Here is a 20,719-nt window from a genome sequence, read left to right as displayed (position 1 = left end):
AAATAAACTGAATTGAAATATTTACAGCTTTAGACAAAAAAGCTCAATAACATGTTTGAGTTTTGCAGATGCTCCTCTCCTCTCTGTGTAGATGCTTCTTCTCTCTTCCCCACCAGCAGCTTTTTATTTCTTCACCAGAACTCGTCTTTAAAGATGCAGGATGTTGGAGGCGCTGAGGCAACGTCAGAGAAAACAAAACTGCTCTGTGATTTCAGCTTCACTCGCTCCAGGCGTATTTCACAGCACCGAGCAAACTGTAGCAGAACAACAAATCACTCCAGTGTGTTTCATTCCATCCTGGATCCACAGGCTGGAGAAACAATCCAGCATCTTTAGAATTAATTAAGGATTTTTTTTTTTTTTTTTTTTGTTCCGCTCCAGGTATATCAATATCCATTAAAATATGCACCAGTTCTTCAGGCTCTTGGCTGTTTTTGTAAAGAAGTGACAAGTTTCCCTTCAATGTTGGTGGAAATAATCAAACACATGTCACCAGTTACATGTAAACTAAAATGCCATACTGTTTACTGAAAATGTAATTCTGTCTTATTTTTTAAAACAATTTTAAAACACAACAATCTGACTTCAAACCAACATTTTTCATTATTGATTTAAGTCTGACAAGATAGGTGTTTCCTTTTGTTTTTGTTTTTTTTGGTGTGGCAACACTGCCCTCTGGTGGTTCTTTAGGATACATCCAAAGGTTGATGATGGAGAGAAAGCAGTTTTATTTGATCACATGCTTCTGTGTTTAAGTAAAGAACTAAATCAACTGAACATTGGTGAAATCACATTAGGTTGATCTACGTTATTTATGTTCATATAGTGTTTTGTTCTTTGGAAGGGGTTTATCTGCATTTAACAACTTATTAAACTTGTGAAGATTTTCAGTCATCCAGGTCATAGCCATTCCAAAAAAGACATAGACAGGTATGGGGTATTGCTGGCAAGGGTGGAGCTAGATGGGGGGGCATGGCCACCCCTGTGGCCCCCCCTACCATTTATTCCCTATAATACAGACGGTAGCAGGAGTAATACTCTCAAGTGGAATATTCTAACTTATTTAACATTTAAATTTTCTATATCTAAACAATAACCTGACAACAAAAACCTTATGGTTAATTCTGCACATAAATATACTAACATTAAAGATAAATACAGAATTGATGCTCTTTTCAGAACTAAATTTAGTTTAATATGGAGTAAAGAGAAAATGATGTCTCTGCAAGTCATCTAGGAATCTTCACTGAAATCAGAGATAAATGACTACTTTAATATTAAGTAATCTATTTAATGTAGGTATTACATATTTACATGTTTTAACGTGTAAATATAAAATTAAGCTTAATGATTCTTAATAAAAGTAGGTTAGTAATGACAATGAATGAGATGTTCGCCCCAGAACTCAAAACTGAAAGAATTTTATCCACTACAGCTTTAATTTAGACAGCATGGATGTTTAAATATATGCATCTATTTGTTAGCAAAGACAGTAGGAAAGTATAGTTTGTCTTTATTTAGAAAATATGGATGTTTTGCTCGTTTATTTTCCTGTTGGAACAGTGTAGATTGACCCTGAGGTTCTGGTACCTATCTGCTTTTGGCCTCCCATCACTGTATATTGGTTATTCCCTGGCCACCCTTATTAAAATGTTCTGGCTACGCCTCTGATTGAACAAAGAGCCCAAACGAACCCCATTGCAAAGGAGCAGATCCATTCGTCAGGTTCAACTTGTATTTTTTCTAAGCCAAAACAAGGTTTTGTTTTGGGTCCACTCTATAAAGCCTTGAACTCAAGGCTATTTTCTGACATTTTTAATTGAAAAAGCTTCCTGCATGGGAGGTGAAACGTCTTCAAATTTGGAAACAAAGTCCAATGGGTTGTTTTTTGTTTTTTTTTTACTTTTTTGGAACATCTTAAGTTAATCAGGAAATTATGTGGATTTAAACTGAATTAGTTTTTATTTTAATATTATTCCTTTTATTTAATCTTGTTATGGTTACAAAGCATTTTTTATCTAACTGAATTCAAATTTGAAAATGAATAAAAATCCAATCTAGCAGGAAAAAAAACAACATATTAAGTGTTTAACTCCATGTTTATTGTTACCTTTTTAAGGAACCCCAGAACTATTCGACTCATTACCAATCAGGCTTATAAAGATTTTCTGAGCTCACAGATCACAACTCTGGAGTTTTTCTAGTTTGCATATTAATTATATCAGCAGATGCTGATACAATAAATCATATCTGAAAATCAGGGATGGGGGAACATTTTTAAACACTGATGGATGTCAGGAAGACTGGGATTTACTCTGAAGTTATTTAAAAAAAAAACTGGAATCACTAAATATTTTGGGGGGGGGCAAACTTTAACGCTTTTCTGCACATTAAGCAAATAAAAGGATACATTTTGGGCTATATTATAATATTTGGGCTATTTTTTTTTTTTTTATTAGAATTACATCTTTTTCTTCCATGTTTTTGCATTAATATTTCTTCAGCAGGAATTATTGATGAATCTCATTTGAGGTTTAGTAGTGATGTGTTACATCAAAGGTCCCCTTAGATATATGTAAACCGGTCCAGTTACTCCCTCTGGTTGCAAACAAAGACCTTTTGATTAAATTACAAAATAATTTCCTACACTTTTGTTCAGTGTCATTGGTTAGTAAACCTTTCAGTAATTATTAGAAGACTACCACATGACCAGAGCTGCAGATTTTGCAGATGTGCACAACCAGTAAACAAGGAAGTAATTTCCCAAAAGGGGTGAGAGAGAATAAAAACTAATAAAAAAAATCAAGATCAAGTATAAAAAATAAGTGTTAAAAAAAATCTGATGTGAAAATCGACAGTGCTCAGAATCCAACATGGAGTTCACTAAAGCTGCAGCAAGTGCTGCCAGCAAGTGGCGACATTGTACAGCAATGTTTATACCTGCTGAAGCTTAGAAATAATTGAACTTTATTGATCTCACATTGGAGAAATGTACCTCTGCATTTAACCCATCCCCTTTGGGAGCAGTGGGCTGCTATTTTGTGGCGCCCAGGGTGCAGTGTGGGGTTAGGGGTCTTGCTCAGGGACCCAGAGTGGCTAACCACTAGTCCGCCACTCCTTACTTATGGCATAAAAAAATATTCTTAGGCTGAAGGACTAAGTCAACACTACCAGGACAAATACATGGTAGATAGGCTTTATCCTAAAATTAACTTACATTCTTTTCCTTCATTTTATAGGATTTAGAACATCAGCAGATGACATTAGATGGCGAGGCACGTAAAACAGAAAACAATGCAAAACAATTAAATCTAAGTAGGTACATTTTCTTTAAGTAGGTTTTTTACATGAGTTACATGTAAAATGTATTATTTCAAGTGCATAATATCCACCTTATTCAAGGAAAAAAAGAGCAGCTAAACAGGATGATCTGCCAATAGTTTAAAGACACTCATTTTAAAACATGTTTAGATCACTTTTTGCAGTGAAATGATTTATTTCTTAAAGATAAAAACTCACAGCCAGATATTTTTATTGTTTTATTATAAACAAAGTGTAGAAAAAGGACGTTCTTGGCAACGTTTACGTTTCCTCTCCTGTCCGAAAGTCAATGTGACTCCTTTAATATTCTGAACAGGTTCCTTCCTTCATCTGCTGAAGCAAACGTTAGCCCTCCGTGGAGCTGCAGGACTCTGATGACAGCAGAGCCCTCAGAACGCCTCCAGCGAACGGTTTGGGGCCGCGATGTACGGAGAACGAGCTCAGCCCTCAGGAGCGATCGACAGACAGCGGATCAGCTGCTGCTTCAGGTCTACAGTCCATGAAGCGTGGAGCTGATGATGTCCATGAAGGTGGCTTCAATGCAGTAGCAGAGCTGCACGTCTGGGTCGGCTCCGCCCAGCTCCTCGGCCGTCTTCTGGGGTAGAGTCAGCTTGGAGGAGCCTCCGCCCGGAGCTGCAGCCTCCTGAGGTTTCTCTCTCAGAGTCTGGAGGCCTGGAAGGAGGAAAAAGAAAAGTTTATTTCCTACTTGAGCGACAGTAAAGGGATTTTTTTATTGTAAACATTAAATTTAATATGTGTACCGCAGTTCTACTTCTTTATTGACCCTTAAACTGCAAACTTTTAAATATAAATATATATCAAATATAATATATATAGATATTATTATTCTTATACATTTTTCTAAGGTCCAGATTTGTGTGAAAAATTTTTTCTATAATCTTTTTGCTGCCATAAACACCAGAATTACCGCATTGTGGGACAATAAAGGGATTTTCTATTCTATTCTATTCTGTCCTATTAGGGAGTCAAATTTTCTTGAAATAAGACAATTTTCCCTCAATTTGAGCAGGTAAACAAAACCATTAGACAACAGGATGAAAGTATTAAATTTAAAAATAAAAAAGACCTCATCCTCTTTATTCCGAATGTGAAATATCGAATTATTTCACTATAAGGGTCAAAGGATCCGTATAACTGACTTTTTTAAGGACATTTTGATTTATTTGTGCAGGAAAACCCTTCACATTGTCTCTCAGGTACAGTGGGGCTAACAAAGGGAACCAAATGTCAGGATGTTTTCATCAAAGTTAAAAGAAATAAAAGCTCTAAATATTTAACTCCATCCATGAAAAGCAGAGATATAAATGATTTATTTTACTTTGTGAAATTAATGACTCTTAAATCTTTCTCCACTAATCATTTATTTAGATGTGGTGCTTCCCTTTAGGCCAGCTCTGCCATGTTATCGGGATCATCCACACTCTGGGAAACGCTTTCTATCAAAGAAAATGATTTTTTTCATACTTTATAGAAACGACTCTTTGCACTTTAATATAGATCCGCTTCCTTAGTCGACCAAATGTAACCCTGAACATCATGACTCCTTAACTCTTTCATTTCCTCTCTTTGTCGCTCATTTATTCTAAAATCATTCTTGCTTTTGGTTTTCTGTTGGTTAGAAAGCAGTAAATAAATAAATATAGTTTATTTCTATAGCGCCAATTCACAACACGTCATCTCAAGACACTTTACAATTTACCAGATCTTACAAAGTTTTCTATCTAAGGAAAACCAGTTGATTGCATCGACTCAAATGCAATCCCTCACTCTAAGCATGCTTGTAGCGACAGTGGAGAGGAAAAACTCCCTTTTAACAGGAAGAAACCTCCAGCAGAACCAGGCTCAGTGTGAGCGGCCATCTGCCAAGGTCGACTGGGGTTCAAGGAGACAGAAGCAGAGATACAAAAAGGAGCTGTAAAAGGCGGCGCTGTCCAGGAAACACACAGCCAGGCAGACGAGCTCCGAGCCATCTGCCATGTCAGAGGATGAAAAGCAAAAGTAAAAGAATGATTTTATAAAACTTCTAACTCGACATTCAAAAGGTTTTAACTAGTATAGAAATTGACTTTTTCATAATTGAGTGTCTTTCATTCCTTTCAGGAAAATAGGTTATTTAAATGTATAAATGTTTATTGGGGTAACAGGCTGAAACGTTTGGGAACTCCTGCCCTAAATGACCAGTAGAGAAGGTTGATAGATTTGAACTTATCAAATATATTTTACCAGAATATAAAAGCAGTTTTTTTTTTCTTTTTTTCTTCTCTGAAGGAAAACTTTAAACGTGAACGCTGTCATCTAGAGGTCTATCAAACTTGGAGGACTCTTTAGGAAAAATCCTCATGATGTTGAAGCTTCCCCTCAATGGCTGGTATCCTTGACAACCAGTCGCACATGTTTTCCCAACATTGTCAGGTAACAATTTCCTCTGATTCCAGAGATTATAGAAGCAGTAATCTTGATTCTAACCTTTGCTTTACGAGCTGCTTTAAACAGCTGGTGACTGACAGCTAATGCTGCGACTGAAGGCAGCGGGAATCCTACAGCAGATATAAACGGCTTTATTTCACCACATTCTCTTTCATCAGGTCAAAGAAATATTGGTTATAATGTGTGCCTGGAACAATGATCCTCTCAGACGCAAATCAGCTTATTTACCTGCTCAGATTAAGGGCAAACACTTATTTTTAAACGTTTTTACTTATTTTTAGATGGTTTCTGCAGTGTAATCATTCATTGACATTAATCAGGTGTGTAGCAACAAAGAGACGAGGAAAGAGAATCTCTGCTCTGATGGTGTTTAACAGATTATCAAATATAATTGTTCTAATAAATTCATCCCTAATCAGTCAGACAGTAACAGCTTCAGTCTGGTGCCGAACATTTGCTTTTCTACCTGATAGGAGGGAAGCTTTTGTTCATTTGTATTTTCTACACTGGAAAAAAAACGAAATCTAGATAAGTATATATTTTTTTTTAAATAAGTGCATTTGTTCTTGGATTGAGGAGGTAAAAGAGACATTTTGACAATGGAACAAGACGATTTATATTTAAAATCAGAAAACAAAACTCCATTGTCTTATGCTAAGTGAATTTTATCTAATCATCTTATTTTAAGAATAGGAATGCTAATTCCATTGGCAAACTATCTGCTTTACCTGCTGAAATTAATGATAAATACACTTAATTTAAGAATGTTTTTCTTATCTCTAGGTCATTTTTCCAGTGCAGGACTGATTGTTTTAATAATTGATTTATCTATTATTGTTTTAGATTAAACTACAAAGAGGAATTTCTGGTCAATTTAATTAGCCTGACGTAGTCCGACTCAATTCTAGTCAGAATATGAGTCTGATACTGCTCCATAGAGCTGTGATTATGGGGCCTGTTTCAAACGAACCAGGAAAAAAAATGCCTCTGCACTCAATTGGATAGACCTACAACCAATAAGAGCAACGGAGTGCGTGACGTATGTTAAGCGAGGCATAGTTGTCCACAAAAATCAAAGCGTGCAGTTGCACGCCTATAATAAGAAGATGAGACTTGATCGCGTTTCTATGTTCCTCTTTTAAAATTAATTTGCTGTCGATATCTTCTAGAACGGACCTAATAGCAGAATCTACTCACCTAAACTCTCCAGCGGCAGCCATTATTGTTGTCACCCAAGCGCGCTTTGGTCACGTGGTTGATTACGTTACTGTTGGTTATCTGTCCATCATCGTATAAAGCCCGCCCTGACAATTTGATTGGATCGCCTGACAGTGGGCGATAATACTCGCGCTACTATGGAGCAGAGCCAGACCGAACTTCCCGACCTCAAACTTTGTGGGCGGGACTAAGTTCGGAATGGCACCCAGGCTACAATTTAATAATAAAAAAAATAGAATATAGAAAGAATGCCTTTAATGTACATTTTAAATGATTGGTGAATAAAAAAAATATACATTAATTAATGGAAAAATGGTTTATATATATATATATATTTTTATAAATGTGTTTAGTTTCCATTTATGGAGTTTTGTCTTAATTCCTGCTGTTGGTTGGTTATTATTTCAGAAAACAGGCTGTTTTAGAGATTCCTCTAAATAAAGATTTGATTACCAAATTTATTAGTCTGGCATTATTTTAATAATCAGTTAATCAGGATGAATCAGTTCAGCGTGTTTTCAGCTGGAAAACATCTGGGTTTAATGATTAGAGACGTTTTCTGTCTTTGTTCCACTAAAGCAGTGAGATCTTCCTCCTTCACTGATCCGTTTTCATTCCTGCTTTTTATTCACTCAATCGAGTGACGCTGATTTTTTCCACCTGCATTCCTGCTCTGTCACTTATTTCTATTCTATTATTTGGTGCATTTATAAACACATGATGTTTTCCTGTCTGTAGGCTATGAACTGGACCTGCTTTAAAACACACGACACTCCCAGAAGTTTGGTTTAGTCGTCGTCACAGTTGGGATGCAATTGACGATTATTTGTGAATAATCTTTCGATTAAAAATCGAATAGCCAACGGTTCCTTAAAGAAGACTTTTTACCTTGGTGGTCAGAGGGCCAGATGGCGCCGATGTACGGCCCCCTAACTTCTGTCAGTGAGCCTCAGGGCAACTGTGGTTACAATGTAGTTTCCCACCATCAGTGCATTAATGGGTGAATGACTGAATGTAGTGTAAAGCGCTTTGGTCACGACTCCTGAATTGAAAAGCTCTATATAAGTACAGGCCATTTACCATGTTGTGTTTTTTTTTTAACAGTTTTGGTATAATCATTGCTCTACATGGGTCGCTCTGTTAGCTAAAGACATGGTATATAGTCTCCATTCTCCAGTTAACACTGAACCAATCACTAAATTAGTTGATGATTATTTCAACAATGGATTAATCAGATTAATTGGTTCAGCCGTACTTCACCCAAAAACACGAAGTTGAGTGAAATCCAAATCTGAACCCAGAGAAACTGGAACGGCATCAATAACAGTGGTGGCTGGCCAATGGAGGACGCTAGCATGCCGTCCCCACCCACCCAATGACCCTGATTAAGACATAAAAAATATTTTTCTTTTATAATTTCATTTTAAATTAACATTTTAAATATTTCAATATATATTCATATGTATTTCTTAGATGTGCAAGATACATACTTAATCTTTAATGACTAGTAAAGCGTCGTTCCATTTTATTGTCAGATTGATGACGTATTTCCGTCCTGGGGCACAAAAATCTTTGCCCATAGACTCTTGTTAGAAGTTGTCCTTGCGCAGTAGCTCCTCTGCAATACGAAGGTTTAAACAAAGCAGAGCTGCGACCCGAGCTGACAGGAAGTGTATTTGCTAACCACCTCCCGCCACAGCGCAGACATTTTGCAGGTGATTGACAGGTCGAGTGGCTGGAGTAAGATACGCATTGGAGAGAGAAAAGCTGCAAGAAACGTCCTTTTCCAGGAACTGGTTTAGCTAACAGGCTAGGCTAACTGCATTTAGCGAGGCTAACACTGCGTTCTGCTTTCTCTGCCTCCTTTTTCAAACGTCAGGATCTGACCCAGCATAGATAAAAACAGGTAGGAACACATTAAACAATTAACATAATAATAACACAATAAAAACATTCTCAGAAAATATTTTTTTTTATATATTAAAAAAATATAAAACTGACTAATAGCTTCTCCATTATTAAACTGGTACATTATTTTTTTAGGTTCGTGAAACAATATTGGACCATGAAAAACACTGATTTGCCTTCAGAAAGCCTCAGAAGGGCAAGATTTATGTAACAAAAGTAAAGCTGTACATGAAATTATGTTTTGCTTTTAGAAAGTGTTTTATAATGGTTTTTAATGTTTGCATTCATATGAATATACTGGTGTGATAACTTAGTAAACTGTTTGGTTGGTTTTTGGTATACGTCTATTTTGAATTTATAGCCCCCCGCCCTTGGCGAAAACTCCACCAGCCGCCACTGATCAATAAGTGAACAAAAAAACTTTCAGCAACAGTTAAATCAAAGCTTCCCACTGCTCAATAGCATCTACTTCTTTGGGATTTTCATGTTTTAAAGAGTCTGAAAAGCTTTTATTTTCCCAGCTGAAGATAAACTGCGTTACATAAAAAGTTTTGTGACCCACAGATATATTTCTAAACTCCCTCACAGGCCACCATACTTACGGGCGATGAAGGGGTCGATGTCCCGGACTTTAGTGGCCACATCAGAGGCACAGACCTGACCCACCTGGACCAACAGAGCTGCTACGTCATCATAGAGAGGAGGGAAGGCCTGACAGAACGCCACCAGGCAGGGCAGGGTGGGCATGAAGAAGGAGAAACGCTTGGCCCGGTTCAGCACTGCAAAGATCAACACAACGCTGCAGTAACAGCTAAAAACCAGAGGGTGGCAGTCATCTACAAAGATCAGCCAGAGCTGCTGACCTGTTAGAAGGGTTCCCATCACACTGATGGCCAACCGGGCCACACTCAGGGATTTGGGTAAGGCGTACTGCGTACACAGGTAAGACAGCAACTGGATGGCAAAGATCTACGGCGAAAACAAGAGAGGCAAGACGGATGAATACAGGAGAGGATGTTCTGGAACAAAAGCAGGAGGGAGGCGTCACCTGCTTCTCCAGCTGGGGCTGAGCCAGCAGCTCCGGGATGAAGTCCAAACAGATATGGATGGAGGGGATGCCCGCCACGGCCAGAGGCAGCAGAGCCTGAGGGTAACCCTGAGCCGAGAAGAAAACATCCAACTTTACATGGAACCAGGAAAACGGTTCAGCAGAGCCGATGGACCAGGCCGCCATATGGCCGTGTGACGGCGCCGATTACTGACGCTGTGGGACAACATGGCGGCTAACGCAGTCGCTGTGACAAGGAGCTTCATTAACAGCTGCAGCAATAAATGTTTTTACTTTGACATATGGATTGAATTATGTTTCATTACCGTTGCAAGCAAAGAAAATATTTTGTAAATGGAAATTTGAAAAAAAAAAAAAAAAAAAAAAAAAAAAAAGGTTCTCAGAGTAACTTTGCTGTTTTCGTAGATATTTTTTTCACAATATTTCGACATTTTTTTTTATATTTGATTATTTTCAAAATGTTCTATTTTCTTTCTTGCAGAAACTTATATTTTCAATTCTTTATTTCCAGATCTCTATTTTTCAGATTGAGTGACGAATTTCTATCTTTTAAAATCACAATTTTAAGATCAGATTCTCTTCCCTTCTGGGGGCGGGGCTTCCTCTCTAACGAGCAAAGATGTATTTCTATTGGTTTACTACATTTTAGTCAATTGATTGACGGGCAATTTGATCACTAAAAGGCCATTTGAAATGGACAAAAGTCAAGTTTTTAAGAATTTTATTAGAAAATTTTTTTCATCTGAAAACACAAAATGCGTAAAAGATTTTGGGAAAAATAAAATAGTCAAAATTAATATGAAAATCCAAATACTTTTAACAAACCCCAACAGTTAACTTTGAATTGTTTCATTAAAACCTTTCATTTCTGCTTACATTTCTTTCAAATTTCCATTAATAAACCCTTTATTTCCTTTAGCAACAACAGTTGACCAAAATGAACGGGACGGTTCTCTGAACGGCTGCTGTTTACCTGAAAGTGAACCAGCTTAGCAATGTTTGGGTCAGCAATGAACATCTGATGCAGGAGGCAGCAGATGAGGCACTGCACCTCCCTCAGGTCACTGAGCAGCCCCCCCTCTGGCTCAGCGTCTTCCACTCCCCCTCTATTTGGCGGCGGGAGGCTCCCTTGTTTCCATTTTCCTGGAACGGGGCCCTGGTTGGTCCTCAGAAGGCTCCCTGTAGTGGCCCCCAGCAGCTGCTCCTTGGAGGTGGGCAGGCAGATCTCCAGGAGGATCTGGACGGCGGCGCTGTCCTGCAGCCACACAGACACAATCATAGTTGACGCTAACCCAAAGCAAACCGGATGCTCATTTATGAAACGAGTGTTAGCTAGCGAGCATGAAGACCTGCGCAGCCAGGAGGGCGTTCTTCAGCTCCTCTCTGGTGACCTCTGGGGTGTCCGGCTGACCAGGGACCGCCACGTTTGAAACGATCTGGTTCTGCCGATCGAAGTCGCCCGTCTCCTTCAGGTGACACTGCAGGTAGGCCTTGGAGGCCAGCAGGTATCCATTCAGCATGTGAAGGACGATGTCCATCAGCGGAGGACACCTAACAGGACAGAGACAAAATGCACACGTCTGTTCGTCCATATATTCAGTTTACTATGGAGGTTTTTTTTACCATTATTGTCAAAAGCAAGTAACACACTTCGCAAATCGAGACAAATAAAGAAAAGCAATCCAGAAGTGAAACTTTTAAAAACGTTTTAATAAAATTTTTTTTAGTTTTTTCTTAACATTCTGTTTTTTCCAAAACAATATTTGTTTTTGAACATATCTTTAAACTCTCTCGAGTGGCGCCCGACTTTACATGAGTGAATAAAGTGATTGGTCGATTAGCAAGGGGGCGGGATTTTTGTAGCTGAAGGTTTGCAAGCAAGCTTTGTTGTAGCCAGTTTGTCGGAAAGCATCTTGCTAACCAGTTAGCAACTTAGTGCTAGTTGGTTCCCAATGGGAAATTCCATTGGGACCAAGTAGAAATTACTAACAACACTGTCAAGGAACGCTATGGACAGCGGAAACATGCAAGAGGAGGATAGTTTAGTGTTGGAGGTCGTGGATGAGTACATACATTTTTTATTTAGAGGAGGAAAGCGGGATGAAGATGTTGTGGAAGAGGACGCCAGGGCGGCAGAAGCTTGGTTTGGTGTAGAAGGCTTCCAGCCGTACATGTTTGAGCCCTTGCCTCGCAACGCTGCCAGTTCTGTTAGCTCTACGTCTGCTGAAGACACAGACGTCCATCCCCGTGAACAATGGGACGGAACTCAGTGGGAAAGAAAATGATTCTTATTTCAACCGTTGCGTATATTAGCTGCGACATATGAATCAAGATGTTGTGACCAAAAGAAATGTGATTGACAAATGACCGTTGAAATATGATTGGCCGAATTTAGGTGTTCAGGCTGACGTATAACTAACTGGCCTGCAGAAGGAAACAAACACAGATTTTAAGACAGGATTTTTTTTTTTTTAGAAATTTTCTAACTTTTGGGACAATATGACCTGATAAAGAGTAAATTTATAAACATGTTTAAGCCAGAAGGATTTAAATTTAAATATGACTTCCCTACGACTTTAAGTTTTATTTTTCCTGATTTTTTTCTTAGAATGTTTTAAACTGCCTGTGTTTCAAATTGCATTTCACATTCTGTTCACTTCACGTCCAAAGCAGCCGTTCGCCCCGACCAAAAAAACTTCTGTTCCTAACGCCCAGCAGACCAATAGAAATGTGTCTTTGCTCCTCGCACCAGAGGAAAGCCCCGCCCCCAGGAGTGAATTTTGAAACAATTTGAAAATTAAAAACATATCAGTTATCAGCTACACATGTTTTGCTGCTTTCTTCTAATGACTGAATTAAAGAAACAAAAAATAAAATCAGTAAAAAGAAAAAAAATCTCAAAACCCTCTTTTAAAACATTTCCTAAAGTTTTCTTTCTGGTTTGCATTTTGTTTTTAAATGCGTTTTTTGCCTGAAACAATAATGGATGATAATCCGGTTGATAGTTCATCCTGTCTGAAGAGGAGCAGCGTTTACCTGTACACCCTCTGATCACAGCGCAGAACGATCAGAGGATCGACCATCAGGTCGTTCTGAGTGTACCTCTGCTGTCGGAGCAGCTTCGCTGACGGCTGGAGGGCGTTTACCGTCATCACCCACAGCCTGAAACAGAGAGGTCGGATTTAACAGGCATGGAAAAACTGTGGAATCAAACATCTACATGCTGCTGGTTATAGCACGTAAAGTATGGAAGAAAAACAGTCTCATTGGAATCTGCCTTTTTTTTTTACGATTTTTAAACACTGAATTTTTTTAGACATTGAATTCCTTACACTCAATTTTTATCTGGTAATTTTTATCGCAAAAATTCAGCCGCAAAAGTGTTGACCTTTTGGTGAACTCAAGCCAAAGCAATCTACACTCGATAGAGTCGAGCAGCTTCTAGCCAATGAAATTAGCTCATTTGGTCACGTGACACAACGGCTGCGCTCAGCGCTGTTCCCGGCTGAATGAGGAATTTTTTTTGTTAAACAGATAGAATTACAAAACGTCAGTTAGCTACTAACAGACAGCTATTAGTTTTTCCTCTTATCAGACTGAGTGAGACAACTGAGCCGATCACAGCGAGTACGGCACCACAGCTGTTTGCCGCCGCCATGTTGCCTCTGGCCGAAATGAAGAAGAAAAAAAGTTTGCCGCCGGCCGCTTCTTGCGGATCAAACCAAGAGCCTTGGCAGACAGGGGTGCCGTACTAGTTGTGATCGGCTCAGTTTTGCAGCTGAATTTTTACCAGATAAAAATTGAGTGTAAGGAATTCAATGTCTAAAAAAATTCAGTGTACAAAATTCGGTGATACTATGAGACTGTTTTTCTTCCATAGAAAAATCTAAATAAAATGAAAATAATTGCAATTCAGATGTTTTGTAAAATGGTTCAGCCCTGCATGAATCGAAGAGTTTGGAATAAATGGGAAGAAAAAAAGTAATTCATGTCTATAGAATCTGACCCAATGAAGCAGCTTCAGCTTAACTCTGTGTTTGATACCAGGAGCCAAGAGAATCAGAAAGGATTCATGTGTTTTTTATCAGCTGTAGATGTAGTTAAATATCTTATGCATAATAATGTTTAAAAATGTGATAAAACCCCGAAGCCTAGAATAAACACTGATGTTTTGATAAAAATCTATTAAAATGGGAAATTAGAAACAAAAAAAAGAAACTAAAAAGAAAAAAAATAAAGATTCAATATTATTAGACTGTAAAAAGGCTAAAGCTAAGGCTGAAACAATTCATCTGATTAATCGACAAATTCTGTAATCTATTAATAACTGGAGTACAGAGATGCTAAAACATATTAGCTGACAGAGCGACTCACTCAGAGCTGTAGTTATTACAAAATTGTAAAAAAAATAAGAAGTAAATAAAATAAAAAAGCATAAAAATGTAATCCTTTTAAAGTCCATCAATATCTTCTGTCCAGAAATTCCTCTTTTCTGAACCTTTTCCATCCAATTAATCAATTAATCATGATAATTATAGCTCTAATCTCCTCATTGCTCGTTGCTGTATTGAAGCTTCCAGTCATAATAGATGTAAAGAATGTAAATAAACTCTTGTTATGTAAATAACTTCCCCGTTTGCTGAAGTTTCCGTGCTGGTCAGAGTGAGACAGACTGTGACCAGCAGGCCGTCCTGGAGCGCAGAGCCTCCATGCTCTGTGTGCGTTCCCATCAATCAATGAATCAGTGTGAAATCTGACACCGCTGCCCTCCTCCCTGCTTCACCCCTTCGCTCTCATCTCTGAAAACACTCAACATGAGAGGGAGCAAGCGAGAGGCTGAAGTCGGCAGGGAGTCGCTAATCTCTAACATCTCCTTCATGGAGAGTTTTCCCGCCCTGAGCTCTTCTTGTTCCAGGCCTGCCTGGGATCGATAGGTCTGCTCGGAGCTTAGGTAACCGTGTTCCTCAGAGCCCCGGGGCGCTCTGAGGGTCACCCTCATGTAAGCAAGCAAGTCCACCCACGCCGACAGAGCTGCTTTGCTCAATACCGATCTATTCACACACGCCGCGAGCATGGAGGAACTTAAGAGCAACCGCTTCTGCCCTGCAGGTTTCGCTCTCACCCTTTCACTCCTTGGAGACAGAAAATCAGGTCATCATCAATCTTTTAGCTTCACAAGAGACCAGATTTAGCTAAACTCTGCAGGTCAGACCAGTAAAAACAAGCTTATTTAGAGTGGAGGACTTTAAGCCGGAGTAGTGAGATGACATCACAGCATCAAACTGGATTTTTTTAGTATGAATATAATGCACAGTTTGTCTATTTGAGAAGCTTTAACCAAATGAAGCCCTGATCAGAGCCTGTACCTGCGGGGCATCACAGTGTTGAGGCCCATCCAGAGCTTGTTGAGGGTCTGCAGCAGCCGTCGGGGCACGCCGGGCTCCAGCAGCAGGGCCATGCTGGCGGTGAGGGCCTCCGCGTAGGGGATCAGGTCTCCAGGAGAGAGCAGGGTCAAATGCTCCAGAATCCGCATGAGCCTGGGACTGCTGGAGGGCAGCTTCTGGAAGGCTGGAGGAACGAGAGGTTGCATTTTACTTTCAGATCAAGAGCTACTTCACAGAAGCTTTTAGAGCTGAAAGCCCATTGCGTTCAGTTACAGCTTAGAGAAGGAGAGGTAGCCGAAAGGTTAGGGAGGCCGGACTGAGCTGCTTAATCATCAGTCTTGCCTTGGTGCAGCTGGCTCTGGGTGTATCTGCAGGTATTGCTGGGAAGCATCATCTTCCTCAGGAGGGGCAGGGTGCCCGTCACCTCCTCCTCACACACCCAGTCCTCCACGAGGCACAGGTGGGGGTAGTTGGTGGCCAGGAGTCTCAACAGTGCAGAGTGCAGACCTGGAAACAAGTCATTCAACTTTTCAGAAAGCAAGATACACTGCAAAAAATGTCAATCTAAATAAGTCAATTTAGGTTAAAACAAGCACATTTTTCTTGAATTGAGAAGAAAAGAGTCACTTTGCCAATAGAATAAGACAATTTTCATTTAGAATAAGAAAAAGAAAAACAGTCTCTTATTTGAAGTGCATACAATTATTTTAAAGGTAAAAATGCTAATTCCATTGGCAGATAATCTCATTTTCCTACTCAAATTAAGGGTAAATACACTTATTTTATGAAATCTTTAATCAATAGAAATCTAAATAAGTCATTTTTTCTTAAAGTAAGTGCATTTTTCTTTAATTGAGGGGGTAAGTGAGACACTGCCAATGGAACAAGACAATTTACATTTAAAAACAAAAAACAACTGCAGTAAAAAAATATCATGCCATAGGCAATCATCTTATTTACCTACTCACATTAAGGGTATATATAATTAATTTTTGAAATTTCTAGATCTTTTTTGCAGTGTAACATTTTACACAACAATTTGACCAAAAGATTAAGGTTTTTATTTGATTCATATGACATCAAAATTCCACCTTTCCTTTGTGCTGAGGACGATGAACCGGGTGAAGAAGTTTTAAAGTTTTCTCTTCCATTTCAGATGGGCTTTGTAGCTGCTAGCTCTATACCCAATGGATTCTATTCAATTTCATTTTTACTACTTTACTTTTTTACAGGACAGTATTTTTCATTTACAAATGTTATATCTTTTAAATTTAGAATTTTCAGATTGAGTTTTATAAACTATATTCTTTTCACGCTGCATTTTACAGATCACATTTAAGTGGATGACAGAAGATTAGAGGGAAAGAAGAACATAAGGCTTCTGGTTGGAGGCCGAGTCAAGTCACTCCAAGCTCAACACAAGCGTTGGTTCCTGATGCGCCCGTTGGCTGACACAGTGTTGGTGCTAATCTACATTCAGACCAAAGGAAATGGGTTTTCACACTTCAATCCAGAGGAAGCCCACCCCACAGAAGAACGGTGATCAGTTTGAAAAGAATGCAATTCCTAAAACTCAATCTAAAAACAAAAAATCTGAAAATTAAAATCTGTAAAACAAAGATATAAAACAAAAATATAATAAAAAAGTGGAAAATCTATGAAAAAAAAGTAAAGTTGCTGTCAAAATGGCTGCTCAGTGGGGCAGTGGGTAGCAGACATGGGCAATGTGGAGTCAGCAAGTCATCTCCATGTCATGTATTTAATCTACCCAGCCAATTAACCAGGTGAGTCCAATCTGGACAGGTTAATTCACGGTGAAGATTGGACTCACCTGCTTCAGTGGCTGGGTAAAACAAATACATGACATGGAGATGACTTGTTGACTCCACATTGCCCATGTCTGGTGGGTACCTGTTAAGTTAATGGGCTTCTCTAAATTCTCCTTAGGTGTGAGAGTGTGTGTGAATGGTTGTTTGTCCTGTTTGTTTCTATGTTGCCCTGAGATGGACTGGTGACCTGTCCAGGGTGTACCCCGCCTCTACCCCAAAGAGAGCTGGAGATAGGCACCAGCATCCCTAACGACCCCGCTTACGATAAGCATGACAGAAAATGGATGGATGGCTCTCAAAATCTGTAGGTGTTGTGTTTATTAAGAAGATTTTTCCAATTTTCCATTTACGCATCCACATGTTGTTGATTTTTGCTTTTAACAATAATGGAAAAAATGCCCCCCCATAAAGATCATTAAGAGGTATTAAACCAAATGTGTGAAAAACAAAGGACACACTCAGGCAGGAAGAGAGAAGTTTGGCTGCCTCTTGTAGTGAGCAGTGATGTTGCTTTCTCTAACTGTGATCCACTAAAGTAGAGATTCCACCAAAAGTACTGAAACCCTTCATGGATGCAGTCATGCATTTTATGTACATCTGTTCATACTGGTGATTTCTCTGGCTTCTTTCTGCCTATAGTGATTTCTATAGAGGTGCCAAAACTCATACAGGGGAGTGAGCTGTAAGAGAGGCTTGAAACCTGTGATGTAAAAGGCTTCTGCCGACCATTAAAGTAATAAATTAATACCCCTGTGCATGCTGTGGGAATACCAAAGACAGGTTGACACGCTAAATTACGTGATACCATTGAAAGCCACGTACAGTCGTCAAAAACAAAGCGCCAGTCGCCTCTGATCTAACAAACTGAAACAACTCTGTTTACATTCGATAAACAAGGAACAGCTCTGGTAAGAGACATTCAGACAGAGAAGAGAGCAAAATAATAAAGAATACTCACTACTCCCTGGCTTTTTTACATGTGGCTCTCCATTGTTTACTTTCTTGATTTCTGTCGCACTAGTGACATCATGAACACTAACCCAGGGTGAGGGTTTCACCAGACACACCAGACCGCAGACAGTGCCGCACACAGGAGGCCTCTGATTGGCTCTACACTATGCGTATTTCCTGTTTGGTGCCTTGCCGGCTTGTTTTGTTTGTATGACCGCCATTGAGGAAAACGATTCGTGAAGATGGACCAGCTAGAGGAGCGAGGTGCAGAGAACGCTGGGACCCTTTTTCCACCTGGATCCCTCTTTTTCACCCTCATGTCCCTCCGTTGTCACACAAACTTGCCCCCACTTCCTCACCGCCTCGGCCGTGTCTAGACCCCGTCTTGCTCCCCTTCAACTTCCTCTGAGCTCGAGGAGAGCATTCGCTATATTATTATTAAATTGATAGGAGCAAAACAGGTGGAAATTAACACTTAATTTAATGTGACATATTACAAAAAATCCACATCAGCATTCAGCATATGTTTAGTTTCTGCCCAAATATTTTCTTTTTGTTGTGGATTTTTGTAACAGGGATAACTAGGATCAAATACAATTGGTTTGTATGAACCATGTTTGCTCTCTGCTTCCAAATTCAGCATCTCTTCATCCATGCCTGAGATAAGAAGTTTATTTTGACTGGATTTGATTAAACTTTTAAACCTCTTGGTATAAAATAAATATTTTGATGAAAATGAGAAATCTGCTTCCTGGTTTAATGAAGTACCGCTAGTTTGCACCCAATGACTTAATTTAATGGCCTTAGTTTAGGTGAATTTATAAGAATTATGCTCTTATCTGTAGTTACCAGTCCATCGGTACAATACTTTAATTTGACAAACCGGATCTTTTCTACTTTCCTTTTCCTGTTTGTTGCGATGGCAATTTCGGATATCGACCTGACCGGACAGGAACGGAGCAAAAAATAGCTTGGCTCCGTATCTTGACGGTAAAGGACGGAGAAGACATACGTGGACTGTGACATGCGGAGGAGTAGCGGCGGATGTGGAGAAGTTCTCATTGACTAACATGACAGACAAGTAATCCGCATGACGTACATGAGCTGGGCGGAGCGGCGACGGAGCATGTGGAATCTGGGGGTTAGCGGGTCGACCCGTGTTTGAAGAACCCGCTTTAACGCTGTATTTTCAATGGGAAAGAGGTTTATAACTGCAGAGATCAGCATTTCATTTTTATTTTTTCTTTATTAAGGTTTTTTCCATTCTGCTAAAATAGGATCTCTGCCTTGTTTTATCTGCTTATACTGTGGTTGTAAAAGAGAAATTGTATTTTTCTAAACTGCAGGTAAAAACAAAGTTCTAATCACTGCATAATCACACCCATTTAGCCTAATGAATGAAGATATCAGGATGGAGACTCACCCCCCAGCTCCTGCTGCAGCCCCTGGGCCTGAGTAACCAAGTACTTAATAGGGATCTGGTCCATTAGGGCTGCAGAGTAAGACTTTGGCTTCCTCTGCATAAGAGCTGAAAACAGAGAGTAGAACAATAAACACAGGAGAAGAAGAACAAAGGTTTTCCTATTGGTTTGTGTAAGAGCACTAAAGCTGCTGCGTTGATGAGTTTAAGGAATTCAGAAGTGATTTTTCTTTGACGTGGGTTCATTACCACTCTGATGGGCTTCATTACTCCCTCCTCGAAGGCTGTGGGACCACTTGGGTAAGCACAGCAATTAAAGAGATGGGCATAAACTCTCGCATAAATCTGGCCTAATGAAGGGCGAGAGGAGAGCCTGTCATGTGGGAGAAGAATCACAGACTAGGCGGCTTAATCTAGCCTATGTGTGTCCTAGTTAGCCGTGATCCCACAGCCACCGGACTTGGCTGTTTGTCAGCCCTCCATTTACTCTCCATGAAGCTGCCAACACTCAGTGCCAAGAGAGAAAGAGATGAATGACTGCTCATCCACAGTGAAAGCTACTTCTACAACATTGAAGAGGACAATAAGCTTCCTTCCTCCTCCTGATGTCTGACTAATTCCCTCCAACCAACATAAACCACATTGTTCTGTGAAAGAAATGAGCCTGGATGTTTTCAGACGGGCGGGAGCAGAAGTGAGGTCTTACCCAGCTGTTTAGTGCTAGCCAGCAGGTTCTCTTCAAAGGACAGGATGTAGTAAAGGATGAGCAGCTGGGTGGTGATGGAGTGGCGCTGGCGTCCTCCTCGGCTGCAATCACTCTGCTACTCAACACAGAAAGAAAGAAATACTAAGTCAAGTTCAAGTCACAAAAACTGAAATTTTATTTGTATTTATTCATTTAACTTTTATTTTACCAGGAGAGATTTGGAATCTCTTATGTCCGAGTGCAAACAAGGCATCTCATTTACGTCAACATTATTCATAAAAGCAACAGTAGCCTTGAATTATTAAAAGCTTAAGTATAAAAAAAAACTAAAAGTAATACACTTTAAAAATATGATGGATTAAAAGTTAAGCCGGGCTTACACTGAATGATTTTTTGCCCTTTTCGGGCCGAATCTCCAGTCGTGCGAGAATTTTTCGCATGGGCCGACTTTCAGCCTGATTGAGC

At 39.5% G+C, this 20,719-nt stretch overlaps 1 protein-coding gene across 1 annotated transcript in view; it reads right to left on the bottom strand.

The window, feature by feature from the left end:
* Positions 1-3,526: 3,526 nt before the first annotated feature.
* Positions 3,527-20,719, bottom strand: part of ints2 (integrator complex subunit 2) — a 45,744-nt gene continuing 28,551 nt past the window's right edge. Inside the window, exons 15-25 of the mRNA XM_038297761.1 lie at positions 20,255-20,369; positions 19,552-19,656; positions 15,691-15,855; positions 15,331-15,532; positions 13,001-13,126; positions 11,314-11,515; positions 10,938-11,219; positions 9,944-10,051; positions 9,759-9,864; positions 9,498-9,674; positions 3,527-3,993 (exon numbers count right to left, since the gene is read on the bottom strand). Of these exons, the coding sequence (XP_038153689.1) occupies positions 3,812-3,993; positions 9,498-9,674; positions 9,759-9,864; positions 9,944-10,051; positions 10,938-11,219; positions 11,314-11,515; positions 13,001-13,126; positions 15,331-15,532; positions 15,691-15,855; positions 19,552-19,656; positions 20,255-20,369 (1,770 nt within the window). The 3' untranslated portion in view covers positions 3,527-3,811. The remainder of the gene's footprint in view (positions 3,994-9,497; positions 9,675-9,758; positions 9,865-9,943; positions 10,052-10,937; positions 11,220-11,313; positions 11,516-13,000; positions 13,127-15,330; positions 15,533-15,690; positions 15,856-19,551; positions 19,657-20,254; positions 20,370-20,719) is intronic.

This window comes from Cyprinodon tularosa, unplaced genomic scaffold (genome assembly GCF_016077235.1).
Source record: "Cyprinodon tularosa strain WSP-4 unplaced genomic scaffold, ASM1607723v1 ctg396, whole genome shotgun sequence".
In the NCBI taxonomy this organism is placed as follows: Eukaryota; Metazoa; Chordata; class Actinopteri; order Cyprinodontiformes; family Cyprinodontidae; genus Cyprinodon; species Cyprinodon tularosa.
Note: the sequence above shows the minus strand (reverse complement) of the source record. Positions and strands in the feature narration are given on the sequence as shown.